At 49.9% G+C, this 20,002-nt stretch overlaps 4 protein-coding genes across 4 annotated transcripts; 3 read left to right on the forward strand and 1 right to left on the reverse strand.

Moving 5' to 3' along the window:
- Positions 1 to 230: 230 nt before the first annotated feature.
- LOC101759891 (wall-associated receptor kinase 2) lies at positions 231 to 3,543 on the forward strand. The gene is made up of 3 exons (XM_004967927.3): positions 231 to 1,248; positions 1,392 to 1,556; positions 1,656 to 3,543. Exons 1-3 carry the CDS (start codon positions 297 to 299, stop codon positions 2,837 to 2,839), a joined length of 2,301 nt encoding a protein of 766 aa, XP_004967984.1. The 5' UTR covers positions 231 to 296; the 3' UTR covers positions 2,840 to 3,543.
- A 2,802-nt stretch (positions 3,544 to 6,345) lies between these two features.
- On the reverse strand, positions 6,346 to 7,426 carry LOC101760309. The gene has a single exon (XM_004967928.2). The coding sequence runs from the start codon at positions 7,218 to 7,220 to the stop codon at positions 6,636 to 6,638; it is 585 nt and encodes a 194-aa protein (XP_004967985.1). The 5' UTR covers positions 7,221 to 7,426; the 3' UTR covers positions 6,346 to 6,635.
- Positions 7,427 to 12,435: 5,009 nt separating this feature from the next.
- LOC101760712 lies at positions 12,436 to 13,106 on the forward strand. The gene has a single exon (XM_004967929.3). The coding sequence runs from the start codon at positions 12,529 to 12,531 to the stop codon at positions 12,859 to 12,861; it is 333 nt and encodes a 110-aa protein (XP_004967986.1). The 5' UTR covers positions 12,436 to 12,528; the 3' UTR covers positions 12,862 to 13,106.
- A 1,470-nt stretch (positions 13,107 to 14,576) lies between these two features.
- On the forward strand, positions 14,577 to 15,808 carry LOC101761116 (extensin-like). Its single transcript, XM_004967930.4, has one exon. It carries the CDS (start codon positions 14,966 to 14,968, stop codon positions 15,500 to 15,502), a length of 537 nt encoding a protein of 178 aa, XP_004967987.1. The 5' UTR covers positions 14,577 to 14,965; the 3' UTR covers positions 15,503 to 15,808.
- Positions 15,809 to 20,002: the final 4,194 nt, after the last annotated feature.

Genomic DNA, 20,002 nt, shown 5'->3' on the forward strand with positions numbered 1-20,002 from the left:
ATGGGATTGAAAGCACGACAAATTAGGCCGTCGCTCCAACGTGCATGATTGGCAAGTTGACTGGTCAGACAGAGCATGCGCAACTGAACACATGCTCAGCATCACCACCCTGCCTGCTTTTCCGAGAAAATCAAATAGGCCACTGTCCTTCCTTTGCCGAAGAAAAAGATTGGCAAATTGGCAATAGGCAACGCATCTGATGACTGGACCAACAGTGCAAGTGGAACGCATGTAGTAAGGTGTATAAGCAAGCAGAGCAGAGAGCAGAGCAACGAGGCAACAAGAGCTGCTGAGCAATGGGGGTCGTTGCCAGCTTAGCCTTAGTGGTGTTGCTGTTCGGCGTGGCCCTGTCGCCGGCGCCGGCGTCAGCTCAGCAGCCGGCGGACTGCCCCGACAGGTGCGGCAACATCAGCGTCCCCTACCCTTTCGGCATCGGCGCCCGCTGCGCCCGTGACTTTGGCTACGAGCTCGTCTGCAACCACTCCTACAAACCTCCGCGCCTCACCTTCTTCCCTCCGCTCCCCACACCCACCTCCATTCTCGCCGGGCGCCGGCTGAACCTTGTCAGCCTGTCCCTCGCCGACGGTGAGGCCGTGGCCCTCGTCAACGCCTACCGCGAGTGCGGCAACAGCACGACGGGCCTGGTCAGCAACGACAGGAACCGGACGACGTACCTGTCCCTCCTCGGCAGCGCCACCTACCGGTTGTCGGCGGCGAGGAACCGCTTCGTCACGCTCGGCTGCCCGACTCTCGGCTACCTCAGCGACGACAGGGGGTATTACGTCACCGGCTGCACGTCGGTGTGCCGGCCGTCGGACTGGAACGCCGTCCCGCCGGGGGCGTGCACCGGCGTGGGGTGCTGCCAGAGCAGGGTGCCCCCGAACGTCAGCTTCTACGAGCCCTCTGTTCAGCGCTTGGGGGAGAACCAAAGGAGCTTCCTCGCGAGCTTCCTCGAGAACACGACGGCTTGCCGGTACGCGTTCGTGGCGGAGGACGGGTGGGTCGAGAACACCTACCGTGGCCGCCCGGAGTTCAACCGGACCGACGACTTCGCCGTGCCCGTCGTGCTCGACTGGGCCATCCGGAACGTCGCCAACTGCGACGCCGCCAAGCGCAACGAGACGGGCTACATGTGCCGGAGCGCCAACAGCGACTGTGTCGACTCCACCAACGGCGTCGGGTACCGGTGCACCTGTTCCCAGGGCTACGAGGGCAACCCCTACCTTCTCGACGATCGTGGATGCAAAGGTAATTGTTTGTCCCAAATTATAGAAAAGTCAAAATGATCTTGTTTCCTGGCATTCTTATAAATACTATCTGCACTTTGAAATAATTAATAACCATTCCGATAAAAACAAAGTGATGAATTAATTTGTTTTTCCTCTTCCAAGACATTAACGAGTGCCAACACTTGGACAAGTACCCATGCTACGGAGTCTGCACAAATGTGCTGGGAGGCTACAAGTGTGATTGCCACCCTGGATTCAGCGGAGATGCCATCAAGAATGATTGCCGTCCAAAGGACAAGTTCACGTTAGCCCTCAAAGTAGTAACAGGTAATTTGAGCCCACCACTAGCTAATGCACCTTTCTCTCTGATGATAATGGTTCTCTGATTTCTGAAGAGTGACATTGCAATTATGCCATGATGTTCAGGGGTCAGTGTTGGTGTGTTCTTGTCGGTGTTCATGTGCTTTTGGCTCTACCTAGGGCTCCAGAAGAGGAAGCTCATCAGAACAAGGCAAAGATTCTTCGAGCAGAATGGAGGGGTGATCCTCCAGCAGCAGATGCACTCCGGCGGAGGTGCCGGTGGGTTCAAGATATTCTCCACGGAAGAGCTTGAGAAGGCCACCAACAACTTCGCCGCTGACCGTGTTCTCGGCCGCGGTGGTCACGGTGTCGTCTACAAGGGTGTCCTGGACGACAACATGATGGTGGCCATCAAGAAGTCCAAGATGATGGAGGCAGCCCAAACCAAGGAGTTTGCTAGAGAAATGTTCATCCTCTCCCAGATCAACCACAGGAACGTTGTCAAGCTTCTGGGCTGCTGCCTTGAGGTTGAAGTGCCCGTGTTGGTCTATGAATTTGTCTCAAACGGCACCCTCTACCACTACATCCATGGCAAGGAACCCAACGTTGAAGACATAGCACTTGATACCCGTCTTCGCATAGCGGCAGAGTCGGCAGAGGCGCTCTCCTACATGCACTCGTCTGCTTCACCGCCAATCCTCCATGGAGATGTCAAGACAGCCAACATCCTGCTTGATGACAAGCTCAACGCCAAAGTTTCAGATTTTGGTGCGTCAAAACTAGCACCAACTGATGAGGCAGAGATTGCAACGCTGGTGCAGGGAACTTGTGGGTACTTAGACCCTGAATACCTAATGACATGCCAATTAACTGATAAGAGCGACGTCTATAGTTTTGGTGTCGTTGTGCTAGAGCTTCTAACCAGGAAGAAGGCATTGTACCTGGACGGGCCAGAGGAAGACAGGAGCCTAGTGTCACGCTTCACCACATCAGTGAAGGCTGGTCGTCATCGAGAGCTTCTGGACACCCAGGTAAGGAACGAGATGGATGACGAAATGCTCGCTGAAATTGCACACCTTCTGATGCGATGCCTAAGCATGAACGGGGAAGAACGACCAACGATGAAGGAGGTAGCAGAGAGGCTGGAGAGGCTGAGGAGATACCAGCAGCACCCTTGGGCTGAAGCTGACCGCAATGCCGAGGAGAATCAGAGCTTGCTCAGCATGGAACAGCTGAATTCCAATTACCAATTCAGGCAGCATGATGTTCTTGATCTGGAAGAAGTAAGTACATATACGTTTAGTTTGTAATTCAGGCCAGGACTGCAGAACTGGAAGTTCAGTCGGGTAGTCATAGTCATAGTCCAAGTACACGTTTTCTTACATTTGGGGCACCTTTCACGTTCGCCTTCAAGGCCTGATGGTTTCCTCACTGAGCCTGAGCCATCTATGCAATTTCTCTGCAAAGCTGCCTCTACACTTCCATTAATTCCTTGCTATAACGAGAAAGAACAAGCTCCTCTCTTCTCCGTCCAGTCCCTTCTTGTGAGGAGTCCAGCTTGCAATTATGACGTTTGAAATTTCCAAGCTATAGCCTCCAATTTACCGTGTATCCCGGCAGGCACTTGCAGAATGCAGGTATGATTTGTCCTGAGCGGCAGATGTTCTTTGACAGTTAGCAAAAAAGAATAATCAACCAGTCACCAGCACATTGAGTTGTGGAAATCTGAAATGCATTGACATTATGTTCAACTTCATATCCCAATTTGGTGAAATTTGGTTCACACAAAGGCTAGAACCAGATTGGAGATCAGACGTCGGGGACAAACCAGAATCAATTAGAGCCAAGAGGTATGGAATGAGCTGCCAGTTCTTGCAGAGCGACGACGAGCAGAGCCGGCCAACTGTGATGGCTTGATCCATGATCTGCAGAATGGAGTAAAATGCCTCAACCAAGGCTTCAATGACATATCAAGAACTCTTTCAAAATAAAATGTGTCACACATTTTTTACCATTTCAAAAAAGAGTCTCATTTTAAGTCATGCAAAAGGTCAGTCCAGTGAAATAGACAATTTCCATAGCCCATGCATATGTTTCTGACCATTGGGGCCTGTTTCAACCAATGTTATTTCTTAATAATACTACCAGTACTAACCATAGCATTTTTCCACTTTCTTAATTCCCATATGCTCTTCACTCTGATAGTATAATTGCTAGCTTTACTAACTTTTCTTGTCTTTGTGTAATGAATCATAAGTAACTTAAAAAAGCATCTGACATTGAGTTCGACATCAAAACAAGTAGCTACACTGATATGGTAATGGTATAAATAAAGACTACATAGGTAACTGAGATTCCCAAGCCATTGCCTCCAATTTCCCATCAATCCGAACACTGGCAGGAAGTTTGTAACCGAGGCTTTATCCTGAGCAACAAGATGTTCTTGGACAGTGAACAAAGAATCAAGTAGCCAGCAACATATTCTTGGCGTCTGAAATGCGTTCTGATTCTGTTCAGGTACCATAACCAGAATCAGGAAAATAGATGGGCTGAAAAGAATCAAAGATGGAGCAAATTGACACAAAAGGTATAGTAGTGCTTCAGATTGGGGTTCAGAGTCTTCGGAGTTCAGAGTAATGGGCAAACCGGAAAGGATTGGAGTTTAGCGGATGAATGGATACCTGGAGGAGGAATGCGCGGCCAGATGTGCGGGGCGACGGCGAGCGGAGCCGGCCTTCCGGGTGGCGACGAAACGACGCGACGGCCGACGGCCACGGCTGCGCGGCTCGATCCATGCCGTGGCCGAACGCGCGCGCCCCGGTCCCCTCCCGGACTGCGGCTGCGAGCGATGCGCTTGTAAGCTGTGGAGAAACATCCTGCGGAGCACGTGACGCGCAGCGGCGGGGCTAGCGGCGGCCGGCGACGGCAGCGCGCACCGCCGGATGCCCATGTCCCCGGCCCGGAGGTTTTACAAAATGCCTGTTTGGATCGCGATCCGAATATTTGCAAAATACCTCCTGATTTGGATCAATTGTTTTCAAACAGCTTCTAATTTATAATGTGGGAGGTGGTGGCTAGCAATCAAGCGCACCCCAATGATCCTAGAAAAGCTATATTTTATTTGAGTAACTTTTACTCCCTCCTGACTTTTTTTTCTATATCAATCTTTTTCACTTCTTCTCCAATCCCAGCGACACCCAACCTCATGTACCATATATTTGGCATGAGCTAGCTTCACCAACAAGTTCGGGTTAATCATTTGTTAGCTAAGATTCATTAATCATATGTTCATGATTTCGACACGCCAGGAGTTTAAAAGAAGCATCGAGAGAGAGGGAGAAAGGTTGCTCGTGGTTGAGGTGTGGATGGGTCGTACAATGCCTTCAGCTAGGACGGAGGACGAATGTTGGCATGGGAGAGTTGGGTAGTAAAACTAGCTCAATTTGATAGGCTAATGGGCTTGTGTGTGAGTTGTAAAAAACTATCTCAATTCGATGAGCTAACGGGTTTGTGTATGAGCTGTCTAGACTAGTGCAAAGGACGGGGCAGTGCTGCGCCACCAAAATAATTTTTTGAAAAAAATACCACTAAAAAAACTCACTCTAAGGTGGGCAGAAACATGTTGATAAGGTGAGAATGAATGGGAAAGGAAGAGGAAGGTAGATTGGTTGTGTGATTTGGATCCAATTATGGAAAGATGTTAGAGTGTGCAGAGGAATCAAAAATACCTGATGAAAATGTAAAATTCAATACTGTAGGAGAATGTTAGCAATAAGCTTGCTAGCAAGCAATCCAGACCGTGTGTGCGCACTCACTCCCGACCTCTTCGAGTAAGTGGGCCTCACAGATGTCTTTTTCTTCATTTCCTTTTCCGCGTGGCACGACCTCTTCCTAACCCGCTAACAATTACTCTAGTACGATCATCCTCCATCCTTTGTTTTCTTCTCTCCTTACATCAATGCATATTGAGGAACGCATGCAACTATGCACAAAGAAGGTTGACACGGTGGGGCGGCGGCGACACTTGGTGAGAGGCCTGCGCAGTAGGGAAAAAGGTAGCAAAACAGGTTGGTGGCAGTGTAACAATGCTTCCTTTTTTTTCTATTTTTGTCTTCCCTTTTCCTTTGATTAAGTCATTCTTACAACCTTTTTTTGAACAAGTTATTTATCTAACTTTTCTAAAAAGATTATTTTAAATAATTTTCCTATGAAAAAGTATTCAAAAAACTTTTGAAAAACTTGTTATAATACTTTTTCCCTTAATTTTTGTTTGAATAACCTTTTCCGAGTAAATTTTTTAAATATTTTTTTGGAACTTGTTCAGATAGTTTTAAAAGTTATTTTAACTACATATATTGCTTTTTATAATTTTTTTATTTTTTTAAATGAAATATTGACGGCCCATTGGGTTCAAGTTTTTGTATAACTATGTCATACATTGAGAATTGTTTTTTTTCTTTTTTAAGCATGGGATAGACATTTTTAGGTTATAGAAGAAAATATTCCGCCAGTATCGATGGATTCTTAAAACTCAGGTTCAATTGGCTGAGCCCAACACGATGCAAATCGAGCGCCATCTTATCTTTTCTTTTTTCAGCACTCACCCTGCTAATGGCGCTGAAAAACAAGTACTACGCAGCACAGCTATCTGTTGCGGGTGGGATTTATCATCAAGTTCAATTTCGGAAGTGTTAATTTCTTGCGATGATTCCAGACACATGATTGCAATTTGCGTCATATGTTGGCAAGTTTGTTCATGCACGCACGCGTATATCTGAGTGTTAAATTTTGTATCTTAGTTTTGAAAAGAATAGGATATTTGAATCTCTCTTGCACCACTTTGATTCAGTTTGAAGAAAAGGCGAAACGCTTCATCAGAGCGATATGGGTGTCCGCCTCGACTCGACGAGGTTTAGACAATCGATCCCAACACCTTCGGTTATCCAAAATCCATGGAGACACTCAGACACGGGGGGCCAAGCAAAGCTAGCAGCCTGAGCACACGGCACGGACGAGTTGACGAGATGCAACGACCTCTCAGTCTCAGGCGCACACCTTACCAGTCGAACTCTCAGCTGCGGGGCCACGTACGCACGCTGCACGCATCTATATGCCGTTGCTAAGCCTCGGCAAGTCGGCAGCACCGGCCGCGGCGTCCTCCTTGGCCGGCGCCGGCGTCGGAGGCTGCAGCCGGTTGCCGTCGGAATCGTAGGCGATGTGGCCGGAGAACTCGAGCGGGCGGCACTTGTCGCCCATGATGATGGTCTTCTTCCACAGCGCCTCTTCGTCCTCCGCTAGAGCGCCGCCGTCGGCGGCCACGTCGTCGTCGTCGCTGCCGCCGCTCCACCCGCCCGCCGGAGCCGGCGGCGACCGCCGGTTCCATGAGACCATCTTGGCCACCGCGGCCGCCTTGACGCCGACGCCGCTGAGGCTGGCGAGTAGCTGCGGCTTGCTCCTGCCGCCGCTGTAGTTTTCCTGCTCCTGCTCCTGCGGCGCCGGCGCCAGCGACGACCGGCGCTGCTTCCGCGGCCTGGCGTTCTTGCCGCTGGTGCAGAGGGAGACGACGATCGCAGCGACGGCGGCCGCAGTAACGAAGACGACGGCGAGGAGGACATATGTCGTCGCCGGCGCTCCGGCGTGGAACGCGGTTGTCGAGCGATCGGCCTTGGGCTGGAGCAGAGGCCTTGCCATGACGGCACACACCAACTCTAATCGACTCTGTTCTTAGCTCAACTGAAGTATGCTTTGGCCTGTGCGACAGTGCGAGGAGCAGTATTTGTTGGCAGCTTAGCTTACAAGCCAGGCAAAGAGAAATCGACCGGAAATGGGAGCATCCGAAATGAGGGTGAAAGCATGGCAACAACACTGCGCAATCGGGTCATCAGTGCAGAGTTGCAGTGGTGCAACACGTCGCCGTGCGAGACACTTCACGAAGACCGTCCTTGGCGACGACGACAGGTCATCGCCGGAGACCAGCGGCGTTGGCCAGTAGGAGGCACGGCCGGGTCAAGTCGGTCTCCGCCGCATGCGCACACAGTTCCACCGCCTGGTGCGGGCCAGTCACACATCAGGGCGAGGGCCGAGGGGGCTAGCCACTTCGTCACTTGTGTTGACCCGGAGACAGAGAGGTGTTCGCCATGCACAGCAACTCGATCAGCAAGGCGGCATGTCAATATGTGTTTGGTACGAGGTGCTAAACTTTAGCAGGCTCACATCGGATATCCGGATGCTAATTAGAAGGGTTAAATATGAGCTAATTATAAAACTAATTGTACAGATGGAGTCTAATTCTTCCATCTAATTCGCGAGACGAATCTATCAAGACTAATTAATCCATCATTAGCAAATGGTTACTGTAGCACCATATTGTCAAATCATGGACTAATTAGGCTTAATAGATTCGTCTCGCGAATTAGACTCCATCTGTGTAATTAATTTTGTAATTAGACTATGTTTAATACTTCTAATTAGTATCCAAACATCCGATGTGACAGGTGTTAAAGTTTAGTAGGGGTATCAAACACCCCCTAGTAGGATAGTTTATAGATGTTCATGCAGCTCGTGGCCCACCTGCCCAGCACGGAGCCCGATTTTTTTGGCTCGGCTATAGCCCGCCCCGATACGGAGAACCTTGGGCCCAAGCTGGCCCAGCCGGTAGCTCATGCCGAGCACCCTGGCACGACGGGCGGCCCAGCCCGACACGGTACAAGGAGCCAGCCCATTAAGATCCGTATAAATACCAACAATCCAAACAATCCAGCATCATCCGGCCAACCCCTATCTCCTCTACCCGCCGCCACCCTTCCTTTCCCAATTCCCGTTCGCCATCTCCCCGTGACCCCGCGCCTCCCCTCCGAGCTCCCCTCCTCCCCTCTGCCTGCGGCCTTCCCTCTGGCGTGCAGCATTCCCCTCCGGCGAGCGGCGCTCCCTCCCTCCCTCGTGGCCTCCACCGCTGCCAGCAGAGCGGAAAGCCGCGGCGGCGGCGCGGGGGCCGGCAGTTGCGAGGGGTCCGGCGGCGTGGGGGGGGGCGACCGTGGGAAGCAGCGGCGACAGAGCGAGGGGCGGCTGCGCGGGGGGCTGGCAGCGGCCAGCAGCGGCGGTGCGGGGGGCTGACCGAGGCAAGTAGCGGCGGCGGCTGCTGCGGTACGGGGGGCCAGCATAGTGGTGCACAGGGAGCAGGCCGCGAGGGCCCGCCATGCCTCGGGCCGGCCCATCGCCTGCCGTGCCTCAGGTCGACCCGTAGCCTTTCGGCCCCGTGCTTGGGCTGCCGACACAGCCCGTGGGCAGGCACGGCACGGTGGCGCCGTAGTATGGGGCCAAGCCCCGCACGAAAATGGTCAGGCCTTGCCGGGCCCGTGCCAGACCGGGCCGAGTGGCTCGAATGGACATGGTTACTATCCATTTTTCTCTCCATTTGACTCTATTTCACTCTATATCCAAGTTGATAAGAAGATTATCTTCATATTGAGTTGTTCATTCCAACAAACTATCAATTTCTCACTCTCTGAATTCTAATAACTAGGTTCCTCTTTAAAATCTACACTCTCCATTCACTCTAACAGCCTCTCCATTTCGCACTACAACAAATTTTTTATTTTGCACTCTCCATTTTGTGGGCGGGATCCACACTTAGCAAGACAAACTTGCTTATCAAGTATAGAGAGTGTGGGGGAGAATTTAGCAAGTCGGATGGGATGGCCATGTGGATAGCAAGTCTTTGGATTGTAATTTTCTAGAAGACTTGTCAAATTGTGTTTGGCTTGTAGAGTGGTACCACAATTCTGTTGAAGATTGCTCAAGACGGCAAATACTGGACTGGACCAGTGGGGGAGGATTCGTTTAAAGACAAACCATGCTGCTTGACGTAGCATCGAGCTTGTTGTCTTCTTCTCCCTTTTTTTTCTTTGTCGCCACATGTAAGCATGAAACTGCTGCTTCTACGCCAAGAAGCATAAGTGCATAACGGCATATCTAATACTTTGTTTTGGTGGGTGGGATACGATACGACAGACTATAGTGGTTTCCGTTGCATGCAGCAGAAAATGAGTTGATTAGTCCCTTGTGGTGGACCTTGCTTGCCTGTGGTCGAGCCGCGTTAGGCCTTGTTTAGTTTCCAATTTGGAAGTGGTAAAATTGATATTTTACCATAAATGCGCAACTGTAGCGTTTCGTTTGTATTTGTGAATTATTATCCAAATATTGACTAATTAGGCTCAAAAGATTCATCTCGCAAAGTACAACAAAACTGTGCAATTAGTTTTTGATTTTGTCTACATTTATTACTCCATACATGTACCACAATTTTGATGTGATGGGGAATCTTCTTTTTGCATAGTGTCAAAGTTGAGAGTTTGAAGGGAACTAAACATGCCTTATTCTTCTCAGTGGCAGTCTGGCAGATGGTGCGGCCGTCGACGGATTAGGTGCGTATTGGCGTCTTCGTCGCGTTTGGCTAGGATGCGGGCGGACTCGCATAGCCTTGGCTTGGGCTTCTTCACATTCCTTCTTGGTCCAGGTAAGAATGGGCTCCGCTCCCAAACTCTATGGACCTTATTAGTAGTGGGCTAGTACATCTACGCTCCTGGAGACAAATTTGCAAAGGCCCACGGGCCTTTACCATCTCTACACGCTGCCCTCGGATCGTTAGCCTTGTTTTTTCCCCCTTTCTTTTGGAAAAAAGACGTTAGCCTTGTACTAACTGAGATGTTCGTCGCCATGGACTCTAGAACAGTTGCAGGTTGCAAACTTGACTAGGACGCAATAGCATCGTCAGAATTTCATGCAACCCTTCATGCCATGCCTGAACGGCTGAACCATATCGAATTATCAATGCTCTGACTTGTGGGTAAAATCGAGCGTTTTCTCCTCTTAATTTCCAATCTGTTTTCGCCGCGATGCTCGGAAATTCTTGCACCATGGTCCATCTTTTCTGTGACGTGACGTCACAACCGACACCCACCGCACTAGCAACAGACATCTGGACAAATTAGGGGGGGGGGGGGGGGGGGGGCGCTCTCCAGAAACGCGTGCATATACTTTGGAGTGGAAAGTCTGCTTCAGAAATCTGCACGGGGATTCCATCAACAGCAAAGGAGGGAGGAATATAAACTGCACTGCGCTAAAGATACGGTGATTCGGCCAAGAAAACTGCTGCGGCAGACAAGAACGGGTGAAAGACACTCGAGGGCTCCAAACTCTTTCGACTGATCATGACCCCTGATCCCGCCTCCAAGTTTTACTGTTACTTGGCCAAAAAACTGAAGAATTGGTCGTTAGAGTTCCCCTTTCATGTTCTTGCTTTGGCAGGGCTAGACCTGCATGTTGCACGTTCATGCAGTGGCACTCCATTCATTTCCAAGAGGAAAAGAAAAGAAAAAAAATATCCACTAAAAAGCACTGCATACATGGCCAAAAAGGAAAATCACTAATTCATAAAGGTATCCAGCATATGCATTGTACTGTCATTTATTGGAAGAAAAGCAGCACACATGGCCAAAAAAGAAAAAAGAAACGAAAAAATTGCTTGCCTGCAGGCAAAGATAAGGGACACCCACACATCATACATGCCCCTGTCTATCCCTGGATTGGAAGGATATGGTAGGGTAGGGGATCACCAAATATGCTTGCTTCTACTTTCAAGTGGAAGGAAGAGAGGAAGATATTGTTGCCCACTTGTCTTTCCCAACCCAGCCCTGATGCATTATTCAATCAAGTACTACCCTCTTGGATTTGGAACTGCTCTCTTTCCCAGCCAGCCTTTTCACAAGTGCCCACAGGCCAGTCTGCATTGTGAAGCATGCACACCACACCATTCATCAGTTCAGTGCTGCTGCTGGTGGCCAGTCCCCATCCTAGGCCTGCTTTCCCTTTGTACCCTCTTGCAGATGCTCCAAAGACCCTGCAATTTTCCTTGCATATCAGAGTGCCTGACATCACAACAAACCCTGCTGTTAATTGCAGGCTCTTGCTCAGTTGCAGTAATCTGCTTTCTTGATCCGTCACTTTTAAAGCCTTTGCTTCGGTGTCATGGATGCATGATTGGAATTTAGAGAAAGGGATTCCACTTTGAGCAGACTGGAGCTGCAGATGAGGAGTCAAGCAAAAGGCAGCGCCTCTAAATTGCCATGTCACCGACTAGCATCTTCTTTACATGATTCAGTTTCTGAGCGGTTGAACAATGTTGACTACTCACTCCCTTGCTTGTGAAGTGATCTAGGAAAGGAGGGTCTCATGAAACACATCGGCTTTATGCTTCTACTAATGGCAGATGGGAAGAAGATGATAGCTGCTTTTGTTTGCAGACCATTAAGTGAAGCTGTACTATACTATGCTTCTCTCTCTGAAAAAGGACGAGCCAAAATGACGTTTGGTAGGCTGTCTCATTGAGGTTTCATCACGCCCTCAAGAAAGGAAAAAGGTAATGGTTTGATCAGTTTGGGATTAACATATCGATCCGTCATTTGCACGCTATTGTCAAATCAAGGCACTGTAAATTACAACCCATTTTAGCACTGCAAGTCCATGGATGTCAATTGAGATCGTCGCTGTCAGTTAACATCGTCCAAAGGCCCAACCCTTTCACCTGCAGGAAAGATTGGGGCCGTTGCAACGAGACGCAGCACCGACACTCGGTTTCATCACAGCCTCCCAAACTAATCAGAGTTCAAACTTGACAATCACCATCAGAGGATCAGATCTACCATCGTAATTACGCGCATATTCTGACAGGGAAACTCATGAACAGCAGCTCTGTAGTATCTGTACTGTAGCAACCAGCCCGGCATCGGAGGTTTGGGTGCCGCATCAGCGCCGCCGACAGCCATCCGATCGGCATCAGACGGCCAACAGCTTCTCCCGAGCCGGCATCCCCATCTCCAAACTATTCTCGTCTTCTTTAATTGGCACGCCGGATTAAGGACGTCACGTCATCTTCGTCTACACCGCGCACTCGCGCAACCTCATCGTCACTGACCAAAAAGCTCCGACGAGCGAGGCGAGGATGCCGCCGTCCCTGCGGCCAGCAGCAGTCCTGCTGGTCGCGGCCGTGTGGCTGTGGTCGGCCGCCTGCGCCGCGGGCGACGACGGCGACATCACGTCGCTCCTGCCGCCGGGGACCGCGTCGCCTTTCCCGTTCTGCCCGGTGCGGCCGGCCGGGGTCTCCACGGGGCCGTTCCCCTGGATGACGCCGCCGCCGCCGTCGACGGCGACGTTCCCTCAGGACCCGGGCTTCCTCCCGTCAGGGGCGTGCCCTGCCAGCGCCAGCGGCGCGGTGGCATGGCTGCCGCTGCTCGCTGTGTTCTCTGCTTTCTTGCTGCCCTGGATGTATCGGTAGCTGCTCAGTTAAGAATTCAGATTCATGCCACGATGTCTGGAATTCTGGAAATGATGTTCTTTAGGCCTTCGTTTCAGACGTACATGTAGCTCCGAACAAATCTAGCAGAGGGGCCTTTCTCTTGTGTTTCTCCTTGCAGTAGTTCTGTAGCTTCATTCATGTAATTCTGGCGTCAGCAGATACAGCTGGAATCAAATAAAATTCCTTCTTGTTACGGTGTCTGAACTTGTAGTAACATCGCTGCATACTGTCATTTCATATCATCTTGTATGGAAGCTGTTGTTTCCCAAATCCCAGTGAGGGAAGCTAGAAACAAAAAAGAATCAAAGGAGCACCAACCTAGCTTAAGATTATCCTCTTGTTATAATTGGTAAACATTGGACTTGCTAAGCGAATCTGATTGAGCTTTTGGCCATAAACCAGTACAAGTTTATTTCTCTCCCTACTTGTGGCTACGAGCTGCATACACTGAAATCAGGATGAACAGCACTCGAATGAAAAATGCAAGAACTTCATTTATCTGAAACACAGTTTTTTTAAAAAAAATCTATGTTTTTGTTGCCAGCAGCTCTTCTCTCCGCTTTCAGATAAACAAATGAGTACCCCTCCGTTCCAAATTGTAAGTCGTTTTGGATTTTCTAGATTCATAGATATTATTATGCATCTAGACATACATAATATCTAGGTGCATGGCAAAAAGTATGTATCTAAAAAACCAAAACAACTTACAATTTGGTGTGTGAGTAGTCAGCGTTCATCTGACCGTATCCGTGGCACAGTCACACAAAATTTTTCATGAGGAAAGCTACAATGCATATTAATTGTTATCTAGTCCAACGAAAGTGGATGAGTACAGTGACTGGTGTGATGTCGTATGGCTAGCCAGTGAGCTCTCCATTCTGGTCTCCGTCTCACCTCCCCTGCCAGTACAAAACAGTAATGACCACTAACCCTGCTTGATGCCTAGTCGTTTCCTGAATTTGACAATAATGCAACGCTGAAATGATAAACATACACGCTAAGCTAAAAAGTACTTCTTCCATTTCAAATTATAGGACATTTTTACTTTTCTGTTTGTATGCATCTAGACATACATTATATTTAGATGCATACAATATCTATACATCGAGAAAAGTCAAAATGACCTGCAATTTGGGACGGAGGCATACGGAGTACTCGTCAAAACTAAAAACAAAAACATCTGGTAATGAACGGTATGTCCTTGGGGAAAAAATGGATCATGATCGAATAACTGAATCAGCTGCCAATTGTCAATCTGCGCGGCTGCCACGAGTATGCACCGTTACTGAAGGCGCAACGCAACAGCTCACCGAATCCCATCACTATCACAAGTTAAAAGAAGAAGAAAAACAAAGAAACAGCAAGAGAGTAGGCTCCAACGTTCCGAAGAGGAAGAAAAAAGAATTTGAGTCACCAAAGATCTCTAGTTTAGTTTAATCTAAACAACAACAACGACAACAATTCAAAACGTTTCTTCCGCTTTGCGATTTGGCGACCCGTGGGGGTCCATCTGAAGGGAATGGGTTCAAACAAATGCCGCAAAGGGAGAAAATATTCCAATCACTTTCAGAGATATCGACTAGAGAGGGAGAGATGGTAGAGCACCAGCACAGCGGCAATGGAGACGTTTTAAACACGTCTCCTTTCCGCGCACTAATTATTGCAGGGTTCCAGGCGCGTAGATACACTTAGGATTAGGCCGGAGTAGCTTGCTGTCACAGCGACAGATATGCTCTGCTTAGCTAGTAGAAAACACAGTGATCAGCGCTTGACACCGAGAAGAAGATAAAGAGAGGAGGAGAGACGAAGACGACGACGACGACGACCTCCACTCCGAAAGCTAAAGCGGAGGCCGACCATTATAACCACCACCCGAATTATATTCATCGAGGGAAGAAAAAAGAAAAGGGAGCACCGAGCCGAGCTAGAAGAAGAGAAGAAAAGACGCAGCATCTACTCCACTGAGCGAGAGCAACCCCTGCAACAACGCACACAGACACAGAGCGCACAGGGTGTTGCGAGAGAAAAGTTTGTCCAGCTCGTGCCTTCTGCAAGGAGGGAGGAGTGATCGCGATCGGGTATCATGGCACGGCGGTCGCGGCCGTGCGGCATGCAGCTGGCGGTGGTGCTCGCGCTCCTCGTCGCCGGCGCGGCGGTGGTGGCCGACGACGACGAGAAGTGCGGGAACCCGTGCGGCAACCCCTGCGGCGTGCCGTGCATCTACGCCAGCCCGCCGCCGCCGCCGGCGCCCGTGTACTCGCCCCCGCCGGCGCCCGTGTACTCACCCCCGCCGGCGCCGGAGTACTACCCGCCGCCTACTCCGGAGAAGCCCGGCTGCCCGCCGCCGCCGGAGGGGGGAGGAGGAGGGTACAACCCGACGCCGTACACGCCCGGCGGCGGCTACAACCCGTCGCCGTACACGCCCGGCGGCGGCGGCTACAACCCGACGCCCTCCGGGTGGTACACGCCGCCCAACCAGCTGCCGTCCTACAACACCCCGCCGGGGACGCTCTACCCGCAGGACCCCGGCTTCCGGCCCAACGGCGCGCCCGGCCGCGGCGCCGCCGCGTGGCGCGCGGTGGCAGCCTTCCTGGCGGTGGCCGGAGCCCTGGCCTTGTGATCACCCACCGATCGACCGATGGGGAGCCATGGTGATCAAGTGCATGGCGCTTTCAATTTCCGCACCGTGTTAATTAATAATAAGATTAGAGAAGGATATAAATTCGGTAAGGATTTTTTTTCCCTCGGTGATTCTTGTTGTTCTTGGTGTCGTTGCTGTTGTTAATCGTTCTCGTCGTGTAACTGTGTTGAATCCATCTGTTTATGATCATAGGAAACATGCATGTTCATCAGAATATATGATACATATATATACATCTCTGATCAAACTCGAATAGAATGCTCCATGTCTCGGTTGCTTTTGGTATCATATTCTCATGCATAGTGGTGCAATCTGACCTCTGAAATTGTCTTCTTTTGTTTTCTTATTAATTCTTTGCTTTTGCGATGGCCTTTTCTTATTTCTAGTTCTAGATGCAACTTTATGCAGCTTCCTTTGCTCGAAAAAAGGCTTCCATTCCATAACCTTTTGCTTGGAAAAAGGCTACCTTGTTCAAGTCCTATTCTTTTCTAGCAATCTGTTCTCCAGTGAAAAATCTTTGCAAGCCCTCTGTGTTTTCTGGCACGAGAAACTAAGGTATTTCTCAATTTATAAAATTTATACTTTGGAGATTTTCTGCCAACGTTAAAGTAAGGAAAAACTTATCCAAAATCAATTGACAGGATGGATGTACGTAGGCACGTAGTACTTAGAAAAAGAGGAAAAATGCTGACCGTTGGATTGTACAAGGGCCACATCACCTTTTCTTTTCTTTTCTTTTCTTGGCTGTTTTTCCGACTGAAGGCCATAGTTTAAGAAGGCACCCTTGACTACATGTCAGCTACTCAGTTGTTAATAATTTGGGTTACTGTAATGCTCGGCTTCCCTACCTATTAGTCCCACAAAAATTATCTTTTCTCTGAAGAACTTTAACAGAACTTCACATCCATTTGTCTAATGGCTTTGTCTGAGTTCTCACTAAATGCATTTTGAGATATGGATTAGCCTAATGTAGCTACAAAAAAACATGTACTTTCCGGTGGCCTGTACACGCCGTGGTCTGCTGGTGTACACACACTGCTCTTGGCTGAAGCAGAGGAGACTGGAGAGTGGAGAGGTCCATGTGGGCAAGCATGCGGCATCTCATGTCCCTGTACAAGTGGCCCGGCCGGCGTCGACCGGACCGCGGCCAAGTTAGCTTATCCAAGCTTGGGTTGGCAAATAATCCGGCGAGAGATCGAGAGCATGTCACACGAACGTGTCGATCGGTGTCTGGAGAGATGATGGACGAGAGGCCGAGGCCGTACGTGTGTGACCGCGACGACGGCGGCGTCGCACTCGACCGACCGATCGGTGGTTGCGGCGTTGCTGTCAGTGTTAGTACGTACGTTCGTTCCTGAACAGGGCGTGCACCAAGGCTTTAATTTAATCCCCTGTTTGCAACTTTACATTAAGTTTTACAGTACTACCTAATCCACAGAGTATCACTGTGTCGAGTCACTTGTAACTTTTTTTTTCCATTTCTTTTGGATATTGGGGGTGCGGGGGCGTGGAAGACCTGCACGCATTTTCCCTCCGGACATATCCGGCCTGCCTGCCACGTAGGGACATAACTAAAGATAGCTCCAAAAGTTCACTTAGGGCAGTTGGAAGACACTAGCCATAGTTTAGACACTACTCTTCCAATACGAACACCACTATTCCATACTTGAATTTAATACTACTCATTCCTCATTATGTTGATGGTGTGAAGAAAACTAGATCTCTTGCAAGATCTGGTTTCCTTCTCTTTATTCATTTACTCACTTGCCACATCATCTTTTATTCTAGGTGGCAGCTCCAACCTAGTCATTAGGTTGGGACTGCTCTTATGAAAAATAGAGCAAAATGAAAGGGGAAGCAGCAATTTTGTTAAGCTAACACAGAGAGGGAGAGTGCAATAAATTAACATCATTGGAGTAGAAGCGCACATCTTATTTTGTTCTTGTTTTGTTTTTCAAAGAAAGTGGTTTAGAAGCAAATTAGATCAGATGGGAATCATTATCAATGGTGAGAAGTGTCTGCCAAAATCGATTGGCACATTTTTATTCTTTTGTGTGAGGATTTCCAACCATATCCTGTCTCGTACTACTAAGATAAAGTTAATAATTAAAAGTCTTTGCGATCTCACCTAAGGGGAAAAAAAAAAGAAAGTAAAGTGGCCCATTCTCTCCATTCGTGCATGTCAACATTTTGAAATGTATGTGATATACTCAGTTTGTTGTTGTTGACTGGTCGACCTCCTTCCGAATTCCCATCCATGGAATGACATCTGGACAAGGTTGTGGCGCCTTTTGCGGCCTTTACAGCAGAGGCCCAAAGGCAAGGCTGCCGCGCGTTTTCGTTTCGTGCAGCTAGGAGCTAACTAACTGGCTGCGAGCTGCAGCTGATTGATTCGTTGGTCGCTGCATGCAGTCCTCCTTGACGTGCAAGTAAGGGAGAGCAGGTTACTGATGACGACGATGATGAGCAGAGCACGTGTGTCTGAAGATCCAGGCGTTGGCTCCAGAACCTGCTTGTGCGTCAAGCATGGCTACGGCCGTAATAAGCTGGTCAAAGGCCTGTACGTCTGGCCTGCTCCATTTGACCAAAAGAAAAGGAGGGGCCAGCCGAAGCAAAATTGTGTCCAACAACGCAAGGGCAGGGAGGGGCCCAACTGAAGCTGCACGCACACGGACGACGGGCGCCTATCTGAGGTGTGCTTCTCAAAGTAGTAGTGCGGTTCAATGGGTGGCCTGGTTCCTGGTCGTCGTGCGTGCTATGTGCTACATGGGCCAAGGTAATCTTCCTAGCCCCAGCACAAGCCCCCACTGCCGGTCTCAAGTCTTGAAGATCATCTGCGTCCATTAGTACAGTATCGGGATCTGATCAGGGTGTGCCGTCCTAGTCATACAGCGCGCAGGCGGCTGAACAGGGGCGGCGCTTGCTGGCACGTAGCATCGGGGCCGATCGATCGACGACCGGCACACGGTAGATGTTGATGATTGGTCTCAGCGTCGAGTGATTTGGCTATTAGCCAGGCAGACACCTTGTGCAGCCTGCACTGCACTACTGCAGGTCTCGGTTTGGCACGACCGGGAGCGAGCAGGGCGGCATGGCCAGGGACTGATTGGATCCGTTGGATTCAGCAGCGAGGGAAGGACGCTTCTCATTCTCCTGAGTCCTGACAGCCCGGCCGGCACGGCACACGGCAGGCAGCAATCAGTCGGGCGGGGACGGGGTAGGCCAGGCCAGGCCATTGTCAGCTTCCTCCTCTTCCTCCTCCCCATGCATTCCACGATCATCGATCAACCTACTGGCGGCGTGGCGTGGTAGCGGAGTTGCGTGGGGCATCTTGCATCCGCCGGTTACGAACATAGGCTAGGAACATGTCCCAGTCTCAGGTGGGTACAAGACCAACTCCTAGTAGGAGAAGGAGATTACATGAGTAGGATTCTAAGTCCATGTTGCATACATCACGAGAGACCCAACCTTCACATACTTCTACAACGCCCAGCTCTGCATGTCGATAGCCATGGAGAATTACATGCTGGCACAGTGTCGATATATACGATATGACCGTCGTAGATGCTGGAGGGTACTAGTAGCAGTAGCTTTGGACCTTTCTGTCTGAACATTCAGCACGGGGTGCTGCGGATGCAGAACGGCCTCATTAGCGGTCATCAGGATGACAGATGTGCAGATGCCCCGGCCGGCGGCGGCGCCGCTCATGGGGGCGGCAAGCCTGCGCTGCTGTTAGGTATAGCCGCCGTATGGCCTCATCACTGCGTGCACCGACCCACCTAACGATCTAGCAGTACACATGAAACTAAAACAAATCGGTTCGACGGGGACGGGTGCTCTCATCGATCGTACTCCGTATCTTGCCCAGGCTCAGCCATCGGTACCTGCGGACCTGCCTGCCTGCCTGGATCCTGGACACCTGCTCTGCAGGCCGGCACAATCTCTGCTCCTGGTTCTGAATTCTGGCCCGGAGCTGGTGTGTTTTCATCAGTGTGCCACAGAGAACAAGTCAAGTCGGTGAAGCAAAAGTTGGTGAAAACAAGCGCAGAGTTTGGGAAAGGGTTCGGCGGATCCGCGAGCCACTCCAGATGTTGGCGTACACGGTGGCACAGATCCGGCGAACGCGCCATGCATCTATCAGTGTTAAGTGATAGAGCAAACGGAGGATCTCATGGACGCATGATTTTCCCTGTGTTTCTTTTTTGTTTTTTTTCCCACTTTCTATTCCTTCGAAAGAAGCTCGCCGGCTGCCGGCAAGCACAGCAACGCTCTTTCCGATTCACGGAGTTGTTGTTTCAATTTCTTCTATGATTTTCAAAATATTTTTTTGGCTGTCTAACTGGTGTGCGTGCTAGGATGGCTTTCCAGCCATCGGTTCCAGACAGCCCTCCACTTCCCTGATCTTTTTGAAAGACTTTCCATTTTTAAAATATTATAACTTATACATGTAACTTCAACATATAACTCTGTACTAAAATT

Source organism: Setaria italica, chromosome V, assembly GCF_000263155.2.
Source record: "Setaria italica strain Yugu1 chromosome V, Setaria_italica_v2.0, whole genome shotgun sequence".
NCBI classification, from domain to species: Eukaryota; Viridiplantae; Streptophyta; class Magnoliopsida; order Poales; family Poaceae; genus Setaria; species Setaria italica.

Excerpts from the sequence above, each read along its gene's own strand:
- LOC101760712 (XM_004967929.3), top strand. The coding sequence starts at position 12,529 with ATGCCGCCGTCCCTGCGGCCAGCAGCAGTCCTGCTGGTCGCGGCCGTG.
- LOC101759891 (XM_004967927.3), top strand. The coding sequence starts at position 297 with ATGGGGGTCGTTGCCAGCTTAGCCTTAGTGGTGTTGCTGTTCGGCGTG. Across the intron at positions 1,249-1,391 it reads CGACGATCGTGGATGCAAAG|ACATTAACGAGTGCCAACAC; the intron begins GTAATTGTTTGT and ends TCCTCTTCCAAG. Across the intron at positions 1,557-1,655 it reads AGCCCTCAAAGTAGTAACAG|GGGTCAGTGTTGGTGTGTTC; the intron begins GTAATTTGAGCC and ends CATGATGTTCAG.
- LOC101761116 (XM_004967930.4), top strand. The coding sequence starts at position 14,966 with ATGGCACGGCGGTCGCGGCCGTGCGGCATGCAGCTGGCGGTGGTGCTC.
- LOC101760309 (XM_004967928.2), bottom strand. The coding sequence starts at position 7,220 with ATGGCAAGGCCTCTGCTCCAGCCCAAGGCCGATCGCTCGACAACCGCG.